Source organism: Colletotrichum siamense (assembly GCF_013390195.1).
Source record: "Colletotrichum siamense strain Cg363 chromosome Unknown KSG_Cg363_contig02, whole genome shotgun sequence".
Classification (NCBI taxonomy): Eukaryota; Fungi; Ascomycota; class Sordariomycetes; order Glomerellales; family Glomerellaceae; genus Colletotrichum; species Colletotrichum siamense.
This window is the reverse complement of record NW_023501015.1, coordinates 4,393,419-4,419,027: the sequence shown is the minus strand read 5'-3', so window position 1 is coordinate 4,419,027 and position 25,609 is coordinate 4,393,419. Positions and strand designations below refer to the sequence as shown.

The 25,609-nt window shown below is 55.7% G+C and overlaps 8 protein-coding genes across 8 annotated transcripts; 5 read left to right on the top strand and 3 right to left on the bottom strand.

Moving 5' to 3' along the window:
• Positions 1 to 5,889: 5,889 nt before the first annotated feature.
• CGCS363_v003131 (uncharacterized protein) lies at positions 5,890 to 6,840 on the top strand (the record flags this gene model as incomplete). Its single annotated transcript, XM_036634980.1, has 1 exon — positions 5,890 to 6,840. The coding sequence occupies one exon, from the start codon at positions 5,890 to 5,892 to the stop codon at positions 6,838 to 6,840; it is 951 nt and encodes a 316-aa protein (XP_036499109.1).
• A 666-nt stretch (positions 6,841 to 7,506) lies between these two features.
• ustO (Pyridoxamine 5'-phosphate oxidase family protein ustO) lies at positions 7,507 to 8,307 on the top strand (the record flags this gene model as incomplete). Its single annotated transcript, XM_036634979.1, has 1 exon — positions 7,507 to 8,307. One exon carries the CDS (start codon positions 7,507 to 7,509, stop codon positions 8,305 to 8,307), a length of 801 nt encoding a protein of 266 aa, XP_036499110.1.
• Positions 8,308 to 9,230: 923 nt separating this feature from the next.
• Positions 9,231 to 11,239, bottom strand: UPF3 (Regulator of nonsense transcripts UPF3; the record flags this gene model as incomplete). Its single annotated transcript, XM_036634978.1, has 2 exons — positions 9,231 to 10,929; positions 10,986 to 11,239. The coding sequence occupies 2 exons, from the start codon at positions 11,237 to 11,239 to the stop codon at positions 9,231 to 9,233; spliced, it is 1,953 nt and encodes a 650-aa protein (XP_036500072.1).
• A 501-nt stretch (positions 11,240 to 11,740) lies between these two features.
• SIT4 (Serine/threonine-protein phosphatase SIT4) lies at positions 11,741 to 14,338 on the top strand (the record flags this gene model as incomplete). Its single annotated transcript, XM_036634977.1, has 4 exons — positions 11,741 to 13,145; positions 13,201 to 13,618; positions 13,670 to 14,099; positions 14,147 to 14,338. 4 exons carry the CDS (start codon positions 11,741 to 11,743, stop codon positions 14,336 to 14,338), a joined length of 2,445 nt encoding a protein of 814 aa, XP_036500071.1.
• A 789-nt stretch (positions 14,339 to 15,127) lies between these two features.
• CGCS363_v003127 (UPF0587 protein) lies at positions 15,128 to 15,711 on the bottom strand (the record flags this gene model as incomplete). Its single annotated transcript, XM_036634976.1, has 3 exons — positions 15,128 to 15,460; positions 15,511 to 15,625; positions 15,677 to 15,711. The coding sequence occupies 3 exons, from the start codon at positions 15,709 to 15,711 to the stop codon at positions 15,128 to 15,130; spliced, it is 483 nt and encodes a 160-aa protein (XP_036500066.1).
• Positions 15,712 to 16,083: 372 nt separating this feature from the next.
• Positions 16,084 to 18,027, top strand: CGCS363_v003126 (uncharacterized protein; the record flags this gene model as incomplete). Its single annotated transcript, XM_036634975.1, has 1 exon — positions 16,084 to 18,027. The coding sequence occupies one exon, from the start codon at positions 16,084 to 16,086 to the stop codon at positions 18,025 to 18,027; it is 1,944 nt and encodes a 647-aa protein (XP_036500065.1).
• A 1,497-nt stretch (positions 18,028 to 19,524) lies between these two features.
• On the bottom strand, positions 19,525 to 19,680 carry CGCS363_v003125 (uncharacterized protein; the record flags this gene model as incomplete). The annotated part of the gene is made up of 1 exon (XM_036634974.1): positions 19,525 to 19,680. The coding sequence occupies one exon, from the start codon at positions 19,678 to 19,680 to the stop codon at positions 19,525 to 19,527; it is 156 nt and encodes a 51-aa protein (XP_036500064.1).
• A 2,139-nt stretch (positions 19,681 to 21,819) lies between these two features.
• On the top strand, positions 21,820 to 25,508 carry GDE1 (Glycerophosphocholine phosphodiesterase GDE1; the record flags this gene model as incomplete). The annotated part of the gene is made up of 4 exons (XM_036634973.1): positions 21,820 to 21,836; positions 21,920 to 22,038; positions 22,112 to 25,320; positions 25,377 to 25,508. 4 exons carry the CDS (start codon positions 21,820 to 21,822, stop codon positions 25,506 to 25,508), a joined length of 3,477 nt encoding a protein of 1,158 aa, XP_036500063.1.
• Between the last annotated feature and the right edge of the window lie 101 nt (positions 25,509 to 25,609).

Below are 25,609 nucleotides of genomic sequence, written 5' to 3'. Positions count from 1 at the left end.
GGCCATGGGCAACCTTGGAGGACCACTGCCTTCTCACTCGACTGCTAAGGACAACTGCAACTTCCTTCAGACTCTGTTCCAAATTTTCCTCCTTCTCCATCCAACCCGGACCAACGTCTGTCTCCCTCTTTCACAATTCACAATGTGGGTAACGGCACTCTTGCCGCCCACGTTCAGTTTTGTCCTGTGTCTGCTGCATGTTGATATCGCAGCCAGATGATGTTGACACCAATTCAGTTGGAAACAACGTCGACAGGCTGATGACTTTTACGGTAAGTAGGCGAGGTACAATTTCTTCCAGTTTTGCGCAGTTTCCTGTCCGATCCCTGGATCTGGCTTCTTCTTTCCTTCTGTTTCTGTTTCGGCGCGCATACGATTGCGGCAGGAGACCAACACTTCCAGCTGCTCCCTCCATGGCTTTTTTTCTTCCCTATCTACCTGCCTGTCCACCACTTCTGGCTCCTTCCCTCCCATGTCAGCGCCTGCGCTCGCCGCGGGGAACCTCATGGAGAGTGGCCGAAATCTGGGCTTGCTCTGGCTCCGTGGCGAGACGCGCGTGGACGGGGAGAGCGAGCGGATGGGACAGAGTCACTGGTAGGCAGATGAACTCACACGGGCGATGATGACATCCAACACACAGTCGGCGGGGATTCCATTGGGGTCACGTCAATGGCTGTTCATGGACTTGGCTGAGCCTGGCATCACGGGGACACATTTCACAAGGGGGTTCAGGTTTGGGACTGGGGGCTTCATGGACATTGGGCATCACCTGGACATTGGGACGGGAGTATGTTTCCTTCATTCATTGGTGAAAGGCCTAGCGGTCTCGACGGTACCGTGCTGCCAGCCACCAGTGGTGTCATCTCATCAAGTTTCTTTGCCGTTAGTAAGTTGCAAGAATCCAAGACAAGACAGCGAACGATTGGAATTCATCTGCCCCCACCGTGGTACAAGACAATCATGGAAAGGATTGCTTGTAGGTTGTCGTCGGGGGGGCCTTTGAGACTGTGATGAAGACCGACTCCTGCATGTCGATGATCTGAGTCTCGAGGAAGGGGGAATACATATGTTGGGGATACACGAATGACAATGGGTTACATGCTGGCGGATACATGAATGACGATTGGGATACAGGATGCAGGACAAGTTCCGATACGAGCCACGACGTGTTGTTGGTGTGGTGTTGAATAGAAGAAATGATGGAGGGGGAGGGGAAAGGAGGAGTCCTTTATAATCGAAGGGTTCTGGGGTGTTTGGTGGTCGGCGTCCCGAAGAAGGGAAGGAGCACAGTGAGGGCAGTTGCAACGACGCTGATAGAGCAGGTGCAAATCCGTACCTCCTTCCAAAAGGTGGTTTTCTTGAGGCAGAAGGCAAGAGGCAGGAAACAGAAGGCAGGAAGCAGGACGGTTCTGGATCAGAGCAGGTTAACAGAATGGAAGGAGGCTATGGGGGCAAATATTGGAAGGAGTCTCTGGAAGCAGATCATAGAAGCGATTTGAACACTGAATGTGATGAAAGTTCGGGAGAGATTGATCAATTGAGATTACTGCATATCATGATTCCGGTCTATCTGCGTTAAAATATCTTCCCATGTCTGCATCGTCCCTAGATTTAACGAGATGGTGCCTTCACCGCCAATGGTATCGTACCGATGGGAACGGGCCCGGCTGCTCGTGGCCGTGGCTAGAACCAGGAACGTCCTTTCTCCGCATGGCTTCTTTCCCAGAAGTTCTCTGTGGACCCGTGTCAAGATGCGCGCTTGACACACTCAGCCGTTGCATTCAGTAAGGTACGAAGAGCGCTTCCCATTTTGTGCCTTCCCAGTCTCAAGGTGTCACGGGCCGTGCTTGCAGAAGGTGGAAGGGCTGAAGTTGCGGCATCCACCCTTTGGGGCTGACAGGAGTGCCTTACGTTTAAATCAGGGAAAGCGCTTCCATATGGAGGAAATCTCCTCACGTAAAGGACACACCGTGATGCCTAAGACATGATACCTGTTGTGTTTAACACCTGACAGGCACGAAGGTCGGTGATACACTTCGAGACTTCATATATGTGACTTGCAAATAGTACGAAAAAAAGTCTACCGATATCTGCAGAATTTCCCATGTCTTGGCGTAGCCCAATCCAAGGTCGAATTCATTGCTTCGACACTGGGTGACTGAGCACGACGTTGACAGTCTGCAGTGACTTACACGGGAGAAAATGTGGGGGCTCGAGTCCGCCGACAAGGATGCCAGACCTGGCACTTGCCTAAATAGGACATCTTGATTCGCCGCTTTTACACCTGCTCTGAGGTCTCGACCTCAAAGCACCTTGATTGAAGCGACCATGGTAATTTGATTTAGGTGCCCTGATGGTTGGTGTCACATTTCACCTTTTCCTTCCTAACAAACTTTTCCTTCCTCTTGAATTGAGCCATTATGGTCGCCGCAGTAGATCTGACCAAAGGTCGCAACTCCGGAAAAGGTATAAGAGGACGTAAATCCCGTAGTTTCATTCTTCTTTTTTCTCATCAATCTAGTTAGTCAGAAGTTGGTGAAAATGAGATAACCAACTGCACATGGATAGACCATGGCTGCACCAGCCCTTCTCAAAGCATGGAGTGACGGCCCGATGAGAGAAGGCTCAAACATACTGAAGTTGGTGAGGACATGGCCAACAGCACATGGACAGACCATGCGCATCCAGGCGGTGATTCAAGCCTCGGCCCTTCCAAAATCATGGGATAGACCGTCGCGAGACCATGAGGCAGGGCCAGAAAGAATTAGAGACGATGGTGGTGAACTCACTGAGTCTCCGGGACAGGTCGTACTGAAGTTGGACGTAAGACATTCAACAGTGTGTGGATAGACCACGTGCATTCAGGCGGTGATTCGCCTTGGTTCTCAAGAAGGCCCTGAAGAACAGGACCAGAGAGTATTGGAGACGATGATGATATCTTTACTGAGTCTCCAAGCAAGTTCCACATACTGAAGTTGGTGAGGCAGTCAGCCAACAGCACATGGATAGACCATGTGCACCCAGGCAGTCATTCAAGCCTTGGTTGTTCCAAATGCCGGGTTAGGTTGTCGTGACGATTAAGAAGGGCCAGAAAGAAATGGAGACGATGATGATAGCAACTACTGAGTCTCCGGAGCAGGCAGTCATCCAGTGAAGTCGACCTACGACGCATAGTTGCGTTCTCTAACAGGACCACGGGACTGACCTCAACATATTTCGTTATGTATTTTCATGTACCTCCAGTATGTAGAATCACCCTGGCTAGTTGAATTGAGGACTCCGAGTGTCAGCATTTAGAGGCACAGACTTTGAGCTTTCGCCGTGTGTGGTTGGCGTCTTAGGGTTTGACAGGCACGTTGACGCAGGCCTTGCAGGGGAGTGCCTGCTGCGCTAGCCTGCGGGGCGGTGCTGTCTAGTCCGTGCTTAGCTGCCGTCCGCAGCGGATTCCCAGTGACATGTTTGCTCTGGTGTCCGCACCTCTCAACCACTCACCATCACCACACCCCAGCCCGTTCGTGATAATCATCGCCATGCGGCCCGCGACGTTCCTCCCAGCGAACGGAGACGACGGAGGAATCATGTCGAAACTGACCGATCTGATGACAGAGACTCAGCTGGTTTCACTGGCCGGAACGAGAATTGTCGATCGATCAGCGGCAACCAAGTGCACCACCATCTCCTCGAGAGCGCCAACAGGATGAAGCAGCCTAGGAGGCTTGCATCGAACGCATGAAGTCGAATGATAGGAGCCTCAGTCACTATCGTCATTACGAGCGAACCCCATCGCGACGCGGGGTCCAAAGTGCAGACGCCAGTCGCCAGAAAAGGCGTGACTCACGACGCGACTCGCTGGCCCATCACCTGCCCCTCATCGGGGTCTCGCGACGGCTTCTCTCTAGGCTGCGAGCCGATCTGGGTTTGCGATCATTGCCAGACGATTGGTCCGAATACCGACACGAACGCAACGCACATCATCATCCTGGATCGACGGGGAGACAGAACAGGCTTAAGAGACTGCGAATAGCTGCAAGAGAAGTACTACGCAGCGCCAAGAGACCCTGTTCACGCCGTTGCGTACTCTTGCTGTCTCGTTCGTCTCGTCGTTTCCGCAGGCCTCTCGTCACCTACCTGACCTTACCTCACCTCGCATTTGCTTCGCCATGCTCAGTCTCCCTGCGGTCTGCAAGAGCCAACAGCCTGCTTCTGTTAGGCGGATCAGTCTGTCGGGTACTCAACCCGCGTTTGCGGACCATTCCACGCACGCACAGAAAATGGGCAGGAAACGAGGGAAATAAGGCGTCCACAGGAAAAATTCAGCAAAAGAAGGCAGCCAGAATTTGCGTATCTGCCTTGCTGGACGCCTGCGCCGCCTCCAATCAGAACAGCTCCTCCCACCGAGAAAATTGAAGCAAAGCCTCCCACCAGCACACCCCCCTTTTTCCAGAAGTGCCCCTCCCCCTCGAGAGGGCCTTGGACCTTGGACCTGGGAATACATGGAATTGTGAAGGGGTCGGCGGAAATGGGAGTCGATTCCTTGTACAGACGAGAATCGCCTTTTTTCCACTTCGCTCCCGCGTCCCCACACCCTGGCTGGCGATGGATGCAGCGCCATTGACAGGCAAGTTCTGGGCCCATCCCTCGAAACAATCCCCATCCTCGTCAGTCCCTCGTCTCCCGTGTCCCGTCAACCGTCACGCCAACCCACAGTTCGCTAGGCAGGACGGCCGGCGGATCGCGGGCGCGGGTTCACCCTCTCTCATCATGGGCCGGGGTGAGAGAGGGACGAGGGAGTACAGAGGTGCCTTTCAAAAGTTTTGACCAGGGCCAGGTACCAGATCTCCTCGCCAACGTTATCAATACTTCCGATACATCGACCTCGGAATAACCCCCTAAATAATCTCGCTTCACCTCTAGAATAGGGATACTTAGAGGCTTCCCCGATAACGACTTGTACTTTAACGTACTCGAGTTAATCCGAGCCTAAAGCTACCTGGGGTCCTGGTCAAAATTTTTGAAAGGCTCCTCCGTACTGTGCAGCCAGACTGCAGCCAGACTTGCAGACTGCAGCAGAGAAAGGGCAGGGCATGTTTGGACCCGTCCTCCGTCCCCGTACCCAAGCGATGACTCCTCTTCTGGACTTCGCCAAGAGGCCACCCAGCCCTACATGGTCAATACCGACGGGCTACCTCAGGAATGCTGCAATCTCTTTAGGCCACGGAGGCATGTTGTAGGTATCTCTGCCGTTGCCGTCTGGTCCTCTCCCCTGTCGCACGCCTCTCTGCTGTTCCTCCCTCCCAATCCATCGCGACTTAGCCCCGGAGGCAGCAGCAGCGCAATGCAATCCACACCATCTCTGTCAGTCGCTCACTCGCTCTGCCTCTGCCTCTGCCACTTTCCTCCCTCCGAGTCCGACTGTTGTTATTATTTTTATGGTCTGTTCCCGGAGACTGCAATGGCTGTGTCTAAATAAATAAAAACTTCCATGCCGACGCATTTCCCGTTTCCCTCCCCCTTTCCCCTTCATCTCAGTCTCAGGTTTCGCTTATTAGTGTTGCTGCCCAAGTCCCGCCAACCTCCAACCCGGGAAAAAACAACCAAATTACCACTGCGACCCAATTCGCCCTTTTCCTTTAATACTTGACTCACACACACGGCCTGTCTTAACCCGGTAGCCAACCACCACAACCGCCCACATCCAAATTCGAAAATTCTGCCTTGCCCGAATAGGACGCAACTCAACTCACTCACATATATACGACCGCAGCTTCACTTTTCCCTCACCTGCTGCGGCAGCAAAAAGGCATAGATACACATTCGCCTCGACCTGGTCCATCGACCCAACTCGGCTGATCGACGACAAGCAGCCCAGCCAGGACCCAATCAGCAACCATGTCGGCCAACGACTCCAAAAAGTACCGGAGAAACGTCTCTTTTGAGCCGGTTCACAGCGTGTCAGTCAGAGGTCACCGCCAGCAGGCGAGCGATTCGGGCGTTGGCTCTGACCAAGATTCCTACAGCACCAGCCCCGATCGCTCGGCGCAAGCCTACTTTGACTTGCACAAGGCTCATCTCAGTCTCAAGGATGAGTACACGAAGCTGAAAGACGAGCTTCGCGATGTCAACGCCCGCTTCACCGCCTTGCAAAACACTGTCGAGGTCCTCGAAGACGACAAGGAGAAGCTGGTCCGCGAGAAGCGCACGCTCAGGGAGGAGAACGAGAAGCTCAAGGAGGACGTCCGCAAAGCCCGCTCCAGCCAGCCCCGTGAGCGCGAGCGCGAGCCCAAGATGACGGGCGCCATGCCCGTTCAGCAACCACCCTCTCCCAAGGAAAAGACCCGCCGCGGTGAGAGCAAGGTGCGCCGGAGTGAGAGCAAGCGCCGGACCAGCGACGATGAGAAGCGTCATGAGGAGAAGCGTCACGAGGAGAAGCGCGAGAAGCGCCACGATGAGCAGGAGCGCCAGGAGCGCAAGGAGCGCAAGGAACGCGAGAAGCTCCACGAGGAGGACAAGAAGCGCCTCAAGAGCCGTTTCGACCACAAGGACAGCAGCAGCAAGGATGATGGCAGCGTCTCTAGCGGTAGCTCGGGCCGCAAGAGCTACGTCGAGCCGTACGGCCCCTCCGCGCCTCGATCCACCGCGGAGCGTCCCCGTAAGAGCCGTGCCGACTCGTCCTACTCCCAGATCAGACCTCAAGTCATCGCGACCACCACCATCTCCGACTACGAGGGCAGCACGGCGGTCTACGACGACGGCTACGCCGGCGAGGACGGCCACTACCACGCATACCCCCTCGCATCCCCCCTGCCAGACACTACCCGCGGCAGGTCGCGTCAGTGGTAAGGGCAATTGGAAAAAAAAAATTCCCAAGCCACGCGCGAAAAACAAGCCCTGTGCGACGCACCAAGTCGGGCAATTTTGTTTAACGAGAAAATACGTTTATGATGCGCTGCATCACACCAGTCACAGCGGAAATTCTTCACAATCCCTGGCAACGCATCCCGCATACAGGCGGATAGCGGGAGCCAGGGCCCGCTAAAAAAGCCCCCTCCCCCTTCCCTCGCCCGCGGCGCCTTTCCCCAAGACCGGAAGGCGCCTTTTCCTTTACCTTGACACCTTGACAGAGGGATGAGCATCCAAGCCCAAGCCTGCCTATCTCACCCCGCACCGACCTGGACCAAGACGTCCAACATGGGATGAGACGCAATGGGTTGACTCATTCCTCTCACACGAACACGACCGCCATTGCCGGTCGCGGACTCGGACTCGATTCTATTTCAACGATGCGACCGCTTCTTCATCTGTTACTTTTCATTTCATGTACCAAATCCTGTACCAGATTTCATTTCGTCGACATTGCGATACCCAATACCCTTATATACGTTTGAGACGACAAACACCTTGGATCAATCCAGCCCCCTTTCTTTTTCTTCTTTCTCCAACAGTCAATCGACTCCAACTTTCACCTGCGAACGAAGAAAATTACAACACAAACAAAAATCACACACAATGAAGCTCTACCCCTCACTGAGCTCCGACCTCGCCGACTGGGCCGCCCGCCAGCCCGTCTTCTTCACGGCCTCGGCCCCGACCCACCTCCCGCACGTCAACGTCTCGCCAAAGGGCCTCTCCGCCCACTTCGCCGTCCTCGGCCCCAACCTCGTCGGCTACATCGACCGCACCGGCTCCGGCTGCGAGACCATCGCCCACAGCTACGAGAACGGCCGCCTCACCCTCATGTTCATGTCCTTCGGCCCCTCCCCGCGCATCCTCCGCATCTTCTGCCGGAGCCGCATCGTGGAGTGGGACAGCCCGGACTTTGACTCGTGGATGAAACGGATCGTCCCGCAGGGCAGCGGCCGGGACTCGTACGACGGCGCCAGAGCCGTCGTCCTCGGCGACGTGTGGGAGGTCCAGACGAGCTGCGGCTTCGGCGTACCCATGGTCAGGAAAGAGCTCTACGCCCCGGCGGCGACATCCGAGGACGGGTCTCTCGAAAAGGGGCAGCAATCACCGGTACATCACGAGCTCAAAGACGAACTCTCCGTCTTTGAGGAGCGGCCCACCCTCGACAACTACTGGAAGAAGCGCGCCGACAACAATACCGTCCACAAGTACCAGCTCGAGACCAACGCCACCTCCATCGACGGCCTGCCCGGGCTCAAGACGGCGCGGCGCGACGCGGGCGAGGTCCTCTGGCTCACCGATGCCAAGTCCCGCGCCGCTCGCGCCCTCCGCGAGACGCACGGCATCCTGCTGGGAATTTTCCTTGCTCTTTTGTTTTACGGTGTTTTGGCTTTGGTAAAATGAGCGTCAGCAGCAGCGGATGGGATGAGATATCAACACTTGTTTGTAATTGGGAAACCGGGAAAAAACCCCGGTTTTGCAGAAAGTATTTGGTGTGTGTCACGTTGTATGATTTGCATGGGAGCATCATCATTTTTCCTCTTTATTTAGATAGACTTTTCTGGGCCCTTGTTTATTCGGAAATGAGCGGCTTCTTTTTTTGGGACGCGTTTACACGCAGGAACGAATAGCTATGGACTGATGGATCTATGGATTGATGTAGGGCACTCACTGCCTTTTTTTGTATGCTTGGGATGGCGGGATCACCCTTAGAGAGATGTATCCCCATTGAGGACAATCAAAAGTTAAACTTGGTGTTTTTTCTACAACTCCTCCCTCTTCAGACCATACGAATGTGACGTGACCCAGTAATACCGAGAGGCCCAATGATACTGAGAATCGTATTGATGCTCTCGTGGCGCCGAGGTGCGTTAGACTCCCTCCAATTATCCACTCCGAACCATCCACTCGGGCCCTCACTCGCATCCCGCCACGGCCCTCCATTCGCGCTGCTGGCCGTCCCGTCCTGTGAGACGATGGAAACTCTCCAACAGGTCGACGTCGAATCGATAATGTGTGACTGCAAGTCAGCGACCGGGGGGGTTTTGTCAAGGGTTTGAGACGCGCACGCCCAATGGTTCGCTGCTTGGGTTCCCGAGGCCCCCCTTTGGGCAGAAACGCAGCCACGACCACAGTGACGGCGTCGCAATCCTACTTTTTTTGCCTTCGCCTTCGCCAGTCAACCACGTTTCCTCGCCGACGTGCCGCCCATGCCATGCCATGCTGGGGCCACGCGCACGCATGCGTCGGTAGGGTAGATCGATGTAAGGTACACACAAAAATATACCATTCGCAAACCGTAGACTTGGGGTGGGTTGCCTGAGCAATCATCCCGCACCTGCAGCCTTATCCGCAGCGGGAGCGGCAGCGGCGGCGGCAGCTTGCTGCTGCGCATCCTTGTTGGCCGCGGCCTTGCCGCCACCACGGCCACGCCTGGTGCGCTTGTGGCGCTGCTCCTCGGGCTTGTCAGGGTTGTTTGTTGCGTTGGCGTCCTTTTCCTTGTTTGCGCCGGAAGCTGAGGAGGATGCCGCGGGCGCATTGGAGGAGGAAGCTGCGTTGCCAGAGTTATTGGTGTTGGCGGCGTTGCTGGCGGCGGGCTTCTTTTCCTTGCGCTCGAGAACCTGAACAGTGCCTTGGGCAACAGTGACTGGGCTGGCGGCGATGGCCTTGGCAAGACCGTCGTGGTCGGAGAAGTCAACGTAGGCGAAGCCCTTACGCTTGTCGATCTCGACGAAGATGACGGTTCCAAACGCTTCCATGGCCTGCTTTAGGAGGTTCTCGGTCACACCCTGGGACGGGTTGGCGTGCTTGACGAAGCCGCGGGTAGCGCCTGGGGTGACTGTCACAGAGCTGGCACCCTTCTTGGAGTTGCTGGCCTTCCCTGAGCCCTTAGGTCCTGTTGGGGGGTTGGATTTGGCGGGCGCTGGTTGGGATGATGAGGCCTCCTTCTCGGCCTTCTCGGCCTTTTCTGCCTTCTCCTCGTTCTTTTTCTCGTCCCTCTTCTTGAGCAGCACGACAGGGGTCTTGGTGGGCGCTGGGATGTTGGAAGAACTACCAGTGTCGTTGGACTTGCCCTTTCCTTCATTGGCAGCCGCGTTCTTACCACCCCCACCTCTACGGGTGCGTCCTGACTTGGGAGCACTGGGTGCCGCGTTGCGCTCCGAGGATTGGGCAGCATTGGAGGAGGATTGGGCTGGCGGCGCGGGTGGTGCCGCAGCAGCCGGAACCTCAGCCGCGGGCTGAGCGGGCTCCTTCGGAGTCGCAGCCTTCGCTTCTGCCTCCGCCTTGGCAGCGTCAAGACGAGCCCTTCTATGAGCGCTGCCAGGACTGATGCCAAGGTCGCGCTGCAGAATGCGTGCGGCAGCTGCAATACCAGCCCGTCGGCTCTTAGGTGCCTCCTGAGCGGCCGAAGAGCTCTGAGTGATCTGGCTGGCAACGGCCTCTGCTGCTTTGACGGCATCCGCCGTCGCTTTTTTGGTAAGAATCTTGACCGTCTCCTTGGGCTTCTCCGCAGACTTCTCCGTCTTAGAGTCCTTCTTGCCCTTCTTCGAATCCTCCGTAGACGCCGATGCCTTGCCCTTGGTGTTCTGAGATTCTTGACGTGCTTGCTTCGCGCTCTTAGCTGCGGCTGCTTCTTTGGCCTTGTTGGCCTTCTTCTCCTTGAGGAACTCGATCAGAGGTGTCGTCGTGACCTTGGCATCCGGCTTCGACTCGTCAGCCGCATCCTTGCTTTCGCTACCCTCGGTCTCCTTGTTCTGCTCGGGGTTGGTCAAATCTTGAAGGAAGGCCATAAACTCCGGGTCCTGATCGATCGTTCCCTGCCTGGGGTCGGTGCGCTTTTTGCCGCTTGGGATCTTATTGTAAGACGCCATCTCGAGAACCGGAGGCCCGACAAGAGAGGGGCTGTTGGACGTCATTTTGGCGTCCTCCCAGGACCTGGCCTGTATCAAGTTGGAAAGGGTGTTCAGGTCCTCGCGCTTCAAGACGTTGAGGTAAACTCTCGCCGGCCGCGACGGCTTCGCAGCGCTGCGCGAACCACAGTCAGTCCGATTCGCAGTGCCAGTAAACTGACGAGTACCTACTCTTGAGAGATCTTGCCGGCCTCGAAGTTGTGCCAGCTGACAAGACCCTGTCCAGCCTTCCACTCATCTCCAAGCTTGTTCCATAGTTCCTGCTCCGTCAAGCCCGGAGGCAATCGCCTGATAACCACTTTGTGGCCTTCGACCGCAGCACGACTCTTATTCGACTTTGGCGTGTCGGCGGCCGTCTGCTGGCCAGAGACTGAAAGGACACCGTTCGTCTTACGCGAGGCGCCCTGGGAGCCTGATGTGGCCATCGTTGCGGACACGTTGTTTGCGACTCGAGTCGATGTGTTTCTTGTACTGTCGGCGCCTGACTCCAAACAGAGTGCGCGACTTTGTCTTGAGGCTGAATTGGTGTTTCAGTGAGCCAGATGTAGAGATGTAGAAGACGTGAATTATTTTGAAGGACTGTTATGCCAAAACTGCTGAATGATTGCTCTGTGCCCTAGGTACCAACAAGGGACACAGCCTTGGGCCTGTGATTGTGGTAGAGGTGTGACGCCAGGGTAGCGGCGCGGGGCGCTTTGGTTCACTTCAATCACGGATCTGAAAGAATGGAGCACAGAGCACTTTCCGTCTGATGTGGGTCTTATCAGATAAGAGTGCACTAGCCTCTTTAGGATAGCTTCCTTTGGCAGGAACTTCCCAGGGTCATCTTCGGATAAACCTTAACCTGCCACTTCTCTCTCGGACAAACTTTCTTCCCACAACAGAGTTTATCCGAGATTCACCCAGGTGGAAGCCAGCCACAGACAATGGACAAGGGATCCGAGTCCACCGAGGTCACCGAGGGCGAGGAGCCTCACAAAGACGACTACTTTCCGGAAGCTTTTCCGGATTTTAATGAGGACAACATAAGCCGCGGACTTCAGAATTCTGTGAAGGACAACAGCGCGACAACTTCGACTTATTCGCCGCCAAGTGAAGCCCAGATCGAGGCTGCTATCAAGCGTGCGAATCTCGCCTTCGCAAACCCGCTTACCAACGTCCCTCGCCGCGGGCCAGCTGGAGCCGGCCGTGCACGCAATCGCTCAGCGGAGGTATCCTTCAACCTTCCCGCAAGACACCCTGACCTCGGTCAACAGCATCAGTCGCCCGATCAGCAGCAGCAGCCAGTTCCTCAGGCATCTACAGCCGGTCCTGTCCCGTCATCTGCGTCTGCGTCAGGTTCAAGTCGTGGTCGAGGCATTCCGGTCCCTGGCAGAGGAACGGCCTATATCCCCACTTTAACCGCCGCCAACCGCACTGCAGAGCTGATACGCCCGCGTGCGCCCAACTTCAGTCGCCCACGTCCGGTGGTTGTCGGGGCTTACGATAACCCATACCAAGAGCATCTCCAGAGAGTCGCGCGTCGTGAAGAAAGCGACAGACGCGCCCGTGAAGCATATTCGAATTCTTCGAGAAGTCCGGTTCAGCAGCCTAGACCTCTCCCTGAGCTACCCCCTGGCGCTACCACCCCACCGCCTGTTGTTGTCGCACCCAATCGTGGTACCCAGGCCCCTCCCCCCGCCCTGCCCGCCGATCCACCGCACCCTCTGAGGTCAAATCCGATCTTGTCGACGCCCGAAGACCCTCCGTCTCTCATTCTCCCACGCCGCCGACCACGCTCATCCTCGATATCACTTCCTTCCAACGACACCCCCAACGTCCGTCCCAGTCCTACCGCTGGCCGACGTGTTCCCGAGTCAATCGCAGAGGAGCCCAACCAAGAGGACGACTTCGAATATTCCGAAGAGCCACAGGTTCGCACTGCGCAGATCGGCCGCGTTATTCGACGTCCTTACGACCCCACCAACGACGACTCATTCCAGCCATCGCTTCGCGGCGGCAGTCTCGACATCGGCGACTTCCCCGAGGGATTCGACCCTGATTACTACGAGTCCGACGAGTACGAAGACGAAGACTCGCTAGAGTTAGCTGAGGAGTTCAACCCAAACATCTCAGCAGATTTCGATCCCTACGAAGTCGAGAGAAATTCTCAAGTTTATACCCAAGCGTTGAACGACAAGATGGCGAGCCACATTCCCCGCCCGGGCCCTGCCCAACTATCTCCCAATGCAGGCCTGGATGAGTGGCTGGAGGAGGCCAAGCAGTGCCACTATCTACCCGAGCGCGCGATGAAGGAGCTTTGCGAACTGGTGAAAGAGGTTCTGATGGAGGGTAAGGACCGCGCCATTCGGGCTGATTGGGCATCTTACTGACCTCACGACTCCAGAGTCAAACATTCAGCCCGTGTGCACCCCAGTGACAATTTGTGGCGATATTCACGGCCAGTTCTACGATCTCTTGGAGTTGTTCCGCGTCGCAGGTGGAATGCCTGGTGAGTCGCGAGTCGAAGCACCCAAGACGGCCACGACAGTCATCAGCCCCGAGGATATTGAGCCGCCGACGGAGATCACCAACCCGAAACTGAAGAAGAAGGTCAAGAATGCGGGCAGCCCTGCCCCCGATGATGAGGAGGATGATGAAGCGGCCGCTGCCGATACTAGCACAACCTCAAGGCCCGATTCGGCCGTTGAGGTCAGCACGGGCTCTCAATCAGCCGACACTAGATTCGTGTTCCTCGGCGACTTCGTTGATCGCGGCTACTTCAGTCTTGAGACCTTCACCCTTCTCATGTGCTTGAAGGCCAAGTACGTCGCATAAAAGAATGGGGCTCTGGCATATGCTAACTCGAAGTGTAGATACCCCGACAGGATTGTTCTCGTACGTGGCAATCACGAGTCTCGCCAGATCACCCAGGTCTATGGTTTCTACGAAGAGTGCCAGCAGAAGTACGGCAATGCATCGGTTTGGAAGGCCTGCTGTCACGTTTTCGATTTCCTTGTCCTGGCTGCCATTGTTGACGGCGAACTACTCTGCGTCCACGGTGGTCTCAGCCCTGAGATCCGCACCATCGATCAAATCCGCGTCGTTGCCCGTGCTCAGGAGATCCCCCATGAGGGCGCATTTTGCGATCTGGTCTGGTCAGACCCCGAGGATGTAGAGACCTGGGCCATCAGCCCCCGCGGTGCCGGCTGGCTTTTCGGCGACAAGGTGGCCACGGAGTTCAACCATGTCAACGGCCTGAAGCTCATTGCTAGAGCCCATCAACTTGTCAACGAGGGATACAAGGTATGTCTCTGCCATTTGTCACATATCAGTCAGCTAACACGGCGCAGTACCACTTCCCACAAAACTCTGTCGTCACAGTTTGGTCTGCTCCGAACTACTGCTACCGCTGCGGTAACGTAGCATCCATCATGACTGTGGACAAGGATATGAACCCCAAATTCAGCATCTTCTCTGCGGTTCCGGATGACCAACGTCACGTTCCCGCCAACCGCCGTGGGCCGGGTGATTATTTCCTGTAATGGAAGTTGCCACTGCTTTGACGACGGGAAATGTCTTCGCGATTGTGCTAGATTCAGGGACGGGCCATGAGAGGCATCGCCAGTTTTCGCACTATATCTGGACGTCTCCTAAATAACCGCAGGTCTGTGGAAGAGTTATCTGAAAGCTGCCTCGTTCTGCGTTGCCAGAGTTCACGGACATCTTCATTGAGGTCTTGGACAATGTCATGCGGCAAGACAACTAGAAATGATGAGGGACGATCTTATCACGTTTGCGAGTTTCAAGGCCTGGATATCGACCTTGCGGACAGAAAACAGGAGACCTGGACATCGTCCATGACAATGCTTGATGAAACGTGAAGGCAATGGAGGGTTGACTGATTTCCCCGGGAAGCAAGTTTGCGTCCAACCCAGGCATGAACAGGAATCAATACGCATTCCTCATGCTCCAGCGCGAAGAAGAAGTGTGGGGCGCGAGCCTTCAAGACAGCTCGCTTGAATTGCATAGAAGAAGGTACATGGCAGAACGGCGGGTTGGCTTCGTGATGTCTGATGATGAAATGCATGGAATAAGAAGGTCGGTAACACCACCTTGTAGAATTACGTTAGGTTAGAGGTTAAATACCCGATACATGTTGGTCTCGACAACGTTATAGATGTGAATGACTTTCATTTTATTAATGTTTTCAAATGAAATCGCCGAGATCCGTCGGCCAGACGTAGCGCCATGATGGTATTTGCGCTCACAACAACTCCCCTCCCACCCGTACGCCACCCGGTATCACTTCCACGAAGACTTTTCGAATTCATTTAAGCACGCTTGATCTCCCACTTCAGCTCCTTGATGCTGACCTCCTCGCCAGCCTTTTCGTCGTAATCGAACCACTCTCCGTCGGTGAGCTCGATGGCCGTGAACTTGGTGCCCGAATCCGCGCCCTCTGCGAGCCACTCTCCCTCGGGAATGAAGTCGACAAACTCAAGGCCACGGCAGTCGAACTCAATGACCTTTTGCTGCTTTGCGGGCTCTCCCTGCTCATAGGCGGCGGGGGCGGCCTTGATAGAGGCCGAAGACTCGCGCTTGCAGTTCTTGCACTTCCACACAAAGTTGGCCTCGCCCCTGCTGCCGCTCATCTCGTTGTTCTCCTGGTAACCGGTAAGTAATTACGTAGAGTTTTGGTGGGGGGTTCACGCACAAATCGGTTGACACCGACGGTCTTGTCGTGGACTTCGCGGCACGAAGTACACTGGACTTTGAAAGTGTACCAGAAGGGGTTACCCTCGCTGTCATCGGGGCGAAGGTTCGTGACCCTATTGAGGTCAGCGAGAGTCAAATGAAGAAGCCAGCGATGGAAAACCTACCCCTCCAGCTCTGCAGTAAGATAAAGGGCGAACATTTTTGAATACGCTTCTTTTACCCTCGTGTGTCACAGGGTCTAATGTTCCAAGAGTTTCTTGGGGCTGCAGAGTGCCCCTCTGAGCTCACAGTGAAGCATTCGATGGTGGGGGTGGAGGGGCAGTTGCGTCACTTCTGTAAGCGAAAGGCACGTTTAGCCAAATATTTACCCCACTTTATCGCATAAGAGCAATTTTGATATCCCCGATCTTCGATTGGGTCGGACTCGGCAGCTCGGTCCTTGGAACGACAAGATTTACGCATCAGACCATAATCTCGACGCCGACGGCCCCCCGACGCCCGGCCACATCCCCCTTCGAAACGATCAATCGCACTCAATTGGGGCTGCCTTTGCAGCCGGAATGCCGTCAGAATGCAGGCACTCTGGTCCAGAGCGGGCCAGGCGCCTCATTGCGGTTGCAAGGCCTGCTTCAAAGCCGCGGGGGGCATGGTACGACAGTCCGCGACGCGGGTGACGCCCCGGAAACCGACCTTTGGCGAAATTTTCACGGCCTGCTACACGGGCATCATGGCGTCCGCCGCTGTGCTTGACGCGAAGGCCAAGGACGAGCGACGGCTGAGGCTCGAAGAGGAAATCGCGCAGGCGAAGCTGGAGCTCGACAATATGAGGAGGAGCGTGCCGCGAGATGTGAAGCCGGGCGAGGCCCCTCCGGCAAGCTTCGAAAACCGATATAAGGGCGCGTTATTCGACCATAAGCCGCAGAAGGGCGAGATTGCGGAGTTTTTGGACTCGCTCAGTCATACGGACGACAGAACGCTTCGCAGGAACGTCGAGATCAAACGCCTGCTGAAGGAATTGGGCTTCGAAAAACCAACAGATGCGTTTGTCGCGCCAGGCGATTTCGGCTACACAGATCCCTTCGCCAAGCTGATCGAGACCAGCGACACAGAAACGGACGACTTCCTGCTAGACGAAGAGCGACTACAAAATCCGCTGATGAGCCACCGTGCGCCCAAAAACTTCGTTCAACTTCAGATTACAGAAAAGAATATGGGGAGTTTGGTTGATAGGATTGTTGAGGAATCTAGAAACATTTTGGGGCCCAGCGACTGGAATGACCTTCAGGAAGAGGTTGGCCAACTCAGGCAGGGAAACTTGCCGTACTACGAGCGCCAAACCGACATGATTGACGTCAAGAAAAACAGTGCCCAGCTCAACTCCATCATAGGCTCAGTCTTCGCCAGCACAGACTATGACCAACGTACAAAGATCGGCAAGATATGCTATAACCTTCTGGCGTCACCGCAACCGCCCACTACTTTTACATACAACACCCTCATCGCAGGGTTCAACCGCAACGGGCTGCATCCTTTGGCCGAGAGAGTAGTACGGTCCTTTTACAACTCCAGAGTCGAACCAACAAGGAAGACGCTGGTCTGTCTGCTGAATCACTTCAAGGAGACTGGTGATGCGAGGGGTTTCTTCGGCGCTATTCACCGCATGACGGGCAAGGATCCACGCGGCGTCTGCATACGGAGGAAGGCAATCGAAGAAGTTGAGGAAGATGATCGGTGGCTCACATGGGCAGCGCTGAAGAATGTTGCCATCAACAACGATTACGTGACCGAGCGAGCATGGCTCGACCACGACATGTTCACGGCTATAGTACATGGCTTGCTGAGGTTCGACTACGTGAGACAAGCTGCGGCAGCCTTCGCCGTCGGCCTCAAGCACGGCATCACCTTTAGCGCCGAAACGACCACGCACTTGCTCGAGCAGGTGACATACACCTTGGACACAACCGCTGCACAGCAGCTCCTGCACGCCATTGAGATCAAGCCCAAACTCATCGCGCCAGCTTTCGGGGAATACAGGCACCAGAAAGATCTCGCAAGGGGCATTCAAAACTTGATTGACATCTGTCTGCTTGATCGGACGGTGTATTCTGTGACCCCGTGGCTTCGGTGGCTGCGAGTGGACGAGTCCCGGTTAGGAGACGAGACGCAAAGGCGAGGTCTACGCATCGTCAGCATCATGCAGCAGACCAAGAAGTCGCATGTGAAGATTAGGAGTTGGCATCAAGATCTGAACACTATGAAGTCGAAGATCTTCAGCAGGAATCGGTCTGAAGCCGTCTACGCCGCCCGCATGAAGGAGCAAGCTCAAGCGAATGGCAAAGATGATGCAAAGCGGAAGAGGGCTACCAAGAAGGCAGCGCAGATTGCGCTGCCCGCAACGTCAACGCAAGAGGAGGCGTCAAAGGAAGTCACGACATTTGGAGAGCACGTCTCTCAGCAAGGCATGTGGTGGGAACGGGAAGGACAGCTGGCCGCCGCGAGCAGCCTACAAGCATAGGAGGATAGGAGCGCGTGTATTTCTAGCATGGCATCTTGGATGAATCAAGATGGCGAACATGTTTATTGGCGCATGCACAGCATGCGCATGGCGAACCTGATATCAGGCACGGGACGCCGGTCATAAAGACCAATTTTCTTGACACATTCAATTAGAACACGATGATGTACAAAGCGACGCGTCAAACTCCTCGCTTTTCGTGATACAATACCGGCACTTTTCTCCGCCATGATCTGGTGTCGTTCCTGTCTCTGCTGTCTCTGCTGTCTTGACCGGAAGTGCAGATTCCAGAAGAGCTTTAAGATCAACCCAAGACAGCGAAGGATATGCGAGAGCAAGACGGGATGAAATGGAGGAAGAACAATGAGTGCGTGCATAAAGCGTCAATGACACTGCAACGCCTCAGATTACCTCTCCAATTGATTCTTTCGCGAGACAATCCAACTTTGGGAACTACTCGATATCATCATGCTCTTCGGCGCGGTGCGTTTGCGGTTCAGGCACCGGAACGGGGAGCCGGCGGGTAGATCATCATCAGCGGAAGAGGCGACAGCCAATGGCAGGTGTGCTGCGATGCACTGTCGTACATGACAGCATATGGTTTGGGGCGATTTCCTTGGCTCAAACGACCTACCTACCGCGTGACTGACTGCGCACCTAACTGCGGTGCGCTTCTTTCTCCGTGCCTGTGCCTGGGGTTCTGCCAAGGTACACATGCAGCGACAGTGCGCTGGGAAATGCCACACGCAGAGTTGCAGTTCAGAGCGTTCCGCGCCGCAGGGATGAACTATGTTGGTTGCGTGTGGTTGTGGTGGTTGCCAGTCGTTTGGAGGGTGCGGGATGGGGTTACGTGTGATATCATTCTGGCAGGCATTCGGTTGCTTACTTAGTTTTTGCTCCAGCGCTGACGTTGACCTGGATTGACAGCAGCAAGAGTATAAGTAAAGGTAAGAGAGAAATATTAAATGGAAAAGACAAATTGGAAGACGAGGTGGAAAGTCAATTTGCAGCCCAGAGTTTTGCACAAGACGACAGACAGCTGAAGAGAGGGGGGGGCGTGCCGTGGTCCCAGACGGGGAATTGGCCCGATGGAACCGTTGAAGCCAGCCAGTTGGTGGTGGTGGTGGTGGTTGACGGTTTTGCGTGATTGAGCGGCGGTACGGATAGTCTATTCGTGAAAAGGTTGAACCTGCCACCGAACTCTGTGCCCCCTTTACCTGTGGCACTGAGGCGACAAGAATGTCACGGTCGTGAGCCGCAAGTCTGGTATTTCCCAGGAACTCGAGAGTCTAAAAAGACTAGCACTGCGTAGTAGACCGGGTCCTTGGTCCCATGTTTGGCCACGGCACCCATTCCCCCTCTACGCAGTAGTGCACTGTAATTAGCCACATGTCTAACGATGTTGCCGTTATTGCCATCGGCCCCCAGTATGACTGATTCACGCGCGAGAAGGATTGGCGGCGTCGTTCCGTTACTCCTCTTCTACCTCTCCACAGCTTAGGTACTGCGTAGTTGGGGCGGGGTGTTGAAGAAGAAAAAAGACTCCAGCAGGTGCATCGTGCATCCGAAAGGTTGGCTGATATCGTCACTCGTGTTCCATCCGGGTTTTGCGAGGCCCACCGCGTCGACCAGCCATCCTTCCATCGAACCCATCGTGAAGTTGGTCATTCAGGGTCAGTCAGCACTATGGGCATTAGCAAGGCAGTGGTCCCTCCGTGTTTTCCGAACAACCACGATGCCCTCCCTTCTCGTTTCTCTTCTTTGTCGGGTCCCCCGCCACTGCAACAAGGCCGGGATGCCGAGGTTTTCCTGGGCTGCCCGTCTCTGCCCAGGTGGCAGCAACAGGACCCCTAAAATTCTAAAACTTGGAACATGCATCGAAGGGAACCAGATCCGGTGTGGAGCCCTCTCCTCCCCGTTCTGCGTGGTCCTTCGCCTTGTGGCCCGCCGCCCGCCGCCGCCGCGGCTGCTGCTGGTCAGTCACAGGAGTCCGTCCGCAGCAGCGCGGAAAAGAATCATTTCGCCGTTGAGTGGGAGGGGACTGGGGTGTTTGGCCATGGGCATTTTTAGCAGCGGTACCTCACGATGGACCTTTCAGCCTGGGACGGGCCACGGAGGGCGACCGATGTCGGTTTTCAGGGTCCTTCCCGCCCCCGGAGAGGTCATGAGGACGAACGACCTGACAAGCGTCAAGCGTCAAGCGTCGAGGCGGTCAGGAATTTTCTTTCCCACCCTTACGACAGTCAGATGCCGGAAAGGGGGGGATTTGACCACATATTTGTTTTGAGATGGGGCGTGAAAGGGGAGGGGACTACTGCGGTGCGGTGCAGTTCCCACGATGCATCGGTGAGGACGAGATAGGGCGCTGTCTGTCACCGTATGTACCGACACTGAGTGAGTGAGTGAGCTTTGTCAGTTAGCTCTACCCGTCCAGTAGTACGGTACCTTAGGGGAAAGACTGGAAGACCAACAGAGACGCTTGGGAGAGCCACGGTGCGGCGTGCCAAGGATGGGATGGGATGGGCGGGCGATTTGTGCTACACCAACGGCGGGGTGGACATGGACAGGCCCGCCAGCTGAAGCCGCGGTGGAGCGGCAGTCCCGTGACCCCGCGAATCACGAGTCGGCCGCGCTCCACGGGCGGCCAACGGCGGCTTCCCAGTGGCTCGACTCACCGGCGCGATAACGCCACACCCCGAGCTGTCCTTTGCCTTTTTCCCTCTTGCTGGGCCCAGTGTGCCAGCCAGTGTGCGCAGTCACGTTCAGAAGGGACTGGCGCTGGACTGGCGGCGCGGTCGCTACTGTGTCCGACGATTATACTGTGTGTGTGAGGTGAATGAAGCTGGCTGCTGGTGCCCTGCCTTTTTTAGGGGGGAAGAGATGGCGGCGCATCCAGAGCCAGGCAGGTGCCGTGGCCGTAGCAGGTACCCCACCGCATCTAATCAGGTGCTGTCCCGAGGACTCGGTAGTCACTGCGCAGCGAAACCAAGGCGACGAGATACACAACGATCGGCGCAGGAATACCTCGGGGCCTGGACCCAGCTACTTGGCCGGCCTGGTGGATGTGAGATGAGCTCACACCTCTTCTTTTCTCTTTTTTGGCATGCTTCCGTCACTTTTCACGTCCGGGTCGGTCTGGTCTGGTCACTGAGCTGTCTGGCTTTCATTCATAATCCCCCTCCAACCCACCGACCGATGCTCCCTGGACCCAGATTGCTGCTTCTCGGTTGCTTCTCTCGATTCTCTGCTGCGTCTTCTGCCTGAGAGATCAAAAAACACATCGTCATCAAATCCTTCAGTCAATCAATGGCGAGCTGGATGTGGAGCTCCTTCGTCCTGCAAAAACCGACAGGATTCTCGTGACTTGCACCTGGAAAACCCTGCGACCGCAGAAAAGAAAGGCAAAGAAAGCTACCTTGACGGAGACACAATTGGCACCTGCCAAAAAACAATCGCAGCTCGGAGCTACGCGCGGAACTCGAAGCTTGGTTGCCTTTGCGCTTCGCTACTACAACAGCCACAACCTCTTCAAACTAACTCCGATACCCCCAAGAAACCACCACGAGGAAAGAAAATGAGCAATTACGGTCTCTAGCCCATCTGCATTTACAGCAGCTGTTCAATTTCCTTCGACCGCGTTGTTCACTCATCAGCCTTTTGTTTATTTTTCTACGACAGTCATTCTGATATCTATACCGCTTCGCACGACCGCTCATACCTACCTGCCGCTGGAACGCCACAATCGTCACCGGGCCCCCTGATAACCGGAAATAGACCCTCATATCATACACCATGAAGTTCAGCAAAAAGTGCGATAAGACTGAAAACAAATTCCTTTTGGATTATTATCCCCCCAATTTCACAGAGACACTTTTGCTAACACGGATGGCAGCCTACCCCGCAACCAAGTCCCCGAGTGGGCGGCCTTTTACATCAACTACAAGGGCCTCAAGAAGCTGATCAAGGCAGCCGCCCAGTCGGCCAGGAATGGAGAGAAGGTGGACTTAGCAGGTTCGAGCCGGACTGGACTGTGATGATGGATGCGCCGTTCAAGACCCCTAACCATGTTTGTTTTTCTTTGCAGAATTCTTCTTCGCCGTGGACCGCAACCTCGAGGACGTGGACGCCTTCTACAACCGCAAACTCCATGAGAGCGTCCGCCGTCTCAGCCTACTGCGCGACCGCTATGGCCGCGTCCCCGACGTCGTCTCTAACCTCGACGATGACGAAATCGAGGAGCTCATGGCCGCCCTGTTCGAGATGCGCGTGCAGGTCCGCAACCTGAGCTGGTTCGCCGAAATCAACCGCCGTGGTTTCGTCAAGATCACCAAGAAGCTCGACAAGAAGCTTCCCGCGGCCGCGTCCCAGCACCGCTACATCTCCACAAAGGTCGACCCCCTGCCCTTCGCCCAGAATGTGACGACAAGTCGTCTGATGGCCGAGATCAACAAGTGGCTATCCGCGCTGGGCGATGCCCGCAACATTGACGATTCCAGATCCGACAGGTCGGTACGGTCGCTGGGCCGCGTGTCGTCCAAGGCGATGTTGACGCTGTCGCAAACCCTGCTCGACACCTTGGACCAGGCGATTCGCAACGACAATGTTGAATCTCTGAAGGCTGGTTTGGAGGAAGGCAATGTTCTTGGCGAGCACGCCTCTCAAAACCTGCTCCTTAACCTGCTGCAGCGTTCCATCGCTGCGAGATCCAAGGCCAGTATTGCATACATTCTCGACCAGCTTCCTTCGCTTCATGAGGTCGATGACATCAACGAGCGGAACTGCATTCACCGTCTCGTCATTCACATTGGCCGCACCAGATCCAACGACCCCGATAATGAGCCGAAATCCTACCCCTTCCCGATCGGCACTCAGTTCACCTCTCATGACCTTCAGCCAGCCACCTCCTCCCAAACGGTCACACCCCGCGCGCTCAACCAAAATGAGACCAAGCTTCTTGGAAAGGACGACGAGGCCGTCCAGATCCTTATGTACCTCCTCGACTCTCTCAAGCCCGAGCAGCGACAGGCACTCAGCAGCAGAGACTCATTCGGCCGCATGCCGCTTCACTACGCTGCCCGCTTCGGCTTCGTCGTTGTTTGCCAGATCATCATGGCCAAGATGCAGGAGTGGGGCCAGTTCAACGTTGAGAACGGCATTGACGCCCCCGAGTGGCAGGATAACGATGGCTATGCGCCTCTGCACCTGAGCGTCGTGGGCGGCCACCCTCTGACTACAAAGGCGCTGCTCCAGGGTGAGAACTGGCAGGGCGTCAGCGTCAAGAAGGCCGAGATGAGAAAGACGGTGTCCAAATCTGGCGCCGTCCTGGCCATGGCTACGAAGTCGAACTACAAAGTCATCGTGGAGATGCTCGTTGAGGCCGGTGTGGATATCAACTGGCAGGATAAGACGGGTGAAACCGCCCTCCATCTTGCGGCTCGCTTCGGCCACGATGAGATTGCCAAGGTGCTCCTGAAGGGCACTGATGAGCAGAAGGCTGATTTGGAGATTGGCGAGAACTCATACGCCTGGACGCCCCTTCACGTTGCGGCAGTCGACGGCCACCTGTCTATGGCGCAGCTGCTCGTTGACGCCGGAGCTGAGGTCGCCAAGGCCGATTCGTCTGGCTGGACTGCCAAGGAGCACGCCGCGCTGCGTGGTCACCTGGACATTGCTCGACTGCTTGCGGCTCACCCTGCCGCCGACCTCGTCCAAACCACCAAGGAGCTCAAGGTCAATGGCGACCACTCACGCTCGTCGTCACCTGAGAATAACACTTCTCTTGACGGTCGCAAGTCAAACGGCGCCCCTCGCCCTCTCGAGCCAGTCAAGACCTTTGGTCATCGTTACCTCACCGACAAGAGCATGGTTCTAGTCAGCCTCGGATCGATGGACATGCGGAAGAACATTGAGGCTGTCAAGCTTGACCGTGTTCCCCTTACTGAGGCTCACTTGACAGAGCTGGACACGGCTCTATCCATCGTTGTCTCGGCTAGCGGCGCCCAGGGCGAGCCGACCATCGTCGACCTTCCCGTCCACGAGAACGTCTCGACTGAGCCGATCGTCTTCCAGGCCGCGGACCCCTCCAAGGTCAAGATCATGTTCGACATTGTCCCCACTTACTCTGGAAATGAGAAGAACAAGATCGGACGTGGTGTTGCCCTCCTCTCCTCCATCAAGCCCACCATCGGCGCCAAGCGCATGAACCTCCAGGGCGACGTCTGCGTGCCCATCCTGGCCAGCAACTTGGACGTCATCGGCACTGTCAACTTCAACTTCCTCGTAGTCACCCCCTTCTCCCACCCCAACATGGAGATCAACTCCCAGCAGACCTACTGGAAGAAGCTTGCTACAACGATGGTTATCGGTCACCGCGGCATGGGTAAGAACCTGACGAGCAACAAGTCTCTCCAGCTCGGGGAGAACACGGTACCTTCTTTCATCGCAGCAGCCAACCTAGGCGCTCAGTATGTTGAGTTTGACGTGCAGCTCACAAAGGATCATGTCCCGGTTATCTACCACGATTTCCTTGTCAGCGAGACGGGCATTGACGCCCCCGTGCACACACTCACCCTGGAGCAGTTTCTCCACATCAACCCTGACTCCAAGCGCTCCAACGGCAACGGCGTGAACGCAAACGCAGTCAACGAAAGCATTGAAAGGGTCCGCAACAATGCCCCGGGCCCCAGACAACGCTCTTTGTCCATGGGCTACGCCGGCGAAGGCCTCACCGGCAGCGGCAACAACCTCGAGGAACGTATGAAACACACCCGCGACTTCAAGACCAAGGGCTACAAGGCCAACTCCCGCGGCAACTTCATCCAGGCCCCATTCGCCACCCTTGAGGACCTCTTCCGCCAGCTGCCCGAGCACATCGGCTTCAACATCGAGATGAAGTACCCTATGCTGCACGAGAGCGAGGAGCAGGAGATGGACACCTACGCCGTCGAGCTCAACTCCTTCTGCGACACCGTGCTGTCCAAGGTGTACGACCTCGCCGGCAACAGGCACATCATCTTCAGCTCCTTCAATCCGGACATCTGCCTGTGCCTCAGCTTCAAGCAGCCCTCGATCCCCATCATGTTCCTCACTGATGCGGGAACATGTCCCGTCGGCGACATCAGAGCGTCGTCGCTGCAGGAGGCCATCAGATTCGCGAGCCGCTGGAACTTGATCGGTATCGTTAGCGCCGCTGAGCCGCTCATCAACAGCCCTCGCCTGGTTAGGGTCGTCAAGGAGAGTGGTCTGCTGTGCGTCAGTTACGGAACGCTGAATAACAACCCTATTATGGTCCAGGTAAGACAATATTCCATTTTCCTCTTTGGATGACTTCAAATGCTAACCGTCAACAGCGCCAAGTGAAGGAGGGCATAGATGCCGTCATCGTAGACAACGTGCTCGCCATCAGAAAGGGGCTCACGACCAATGAGGAGGCCTCGAATGGCCAGTCGCTGGAGGAGGGATCGGAGGGTGACTCGTCTTAGACAAAACAAAAAGGCTTTTTCGGTTTCGACAGTACGGAAACTTAAGAACAACAATAACAACACTAACAAACTTGCATGGCGTAGCGTTTTGGTGGGAAACA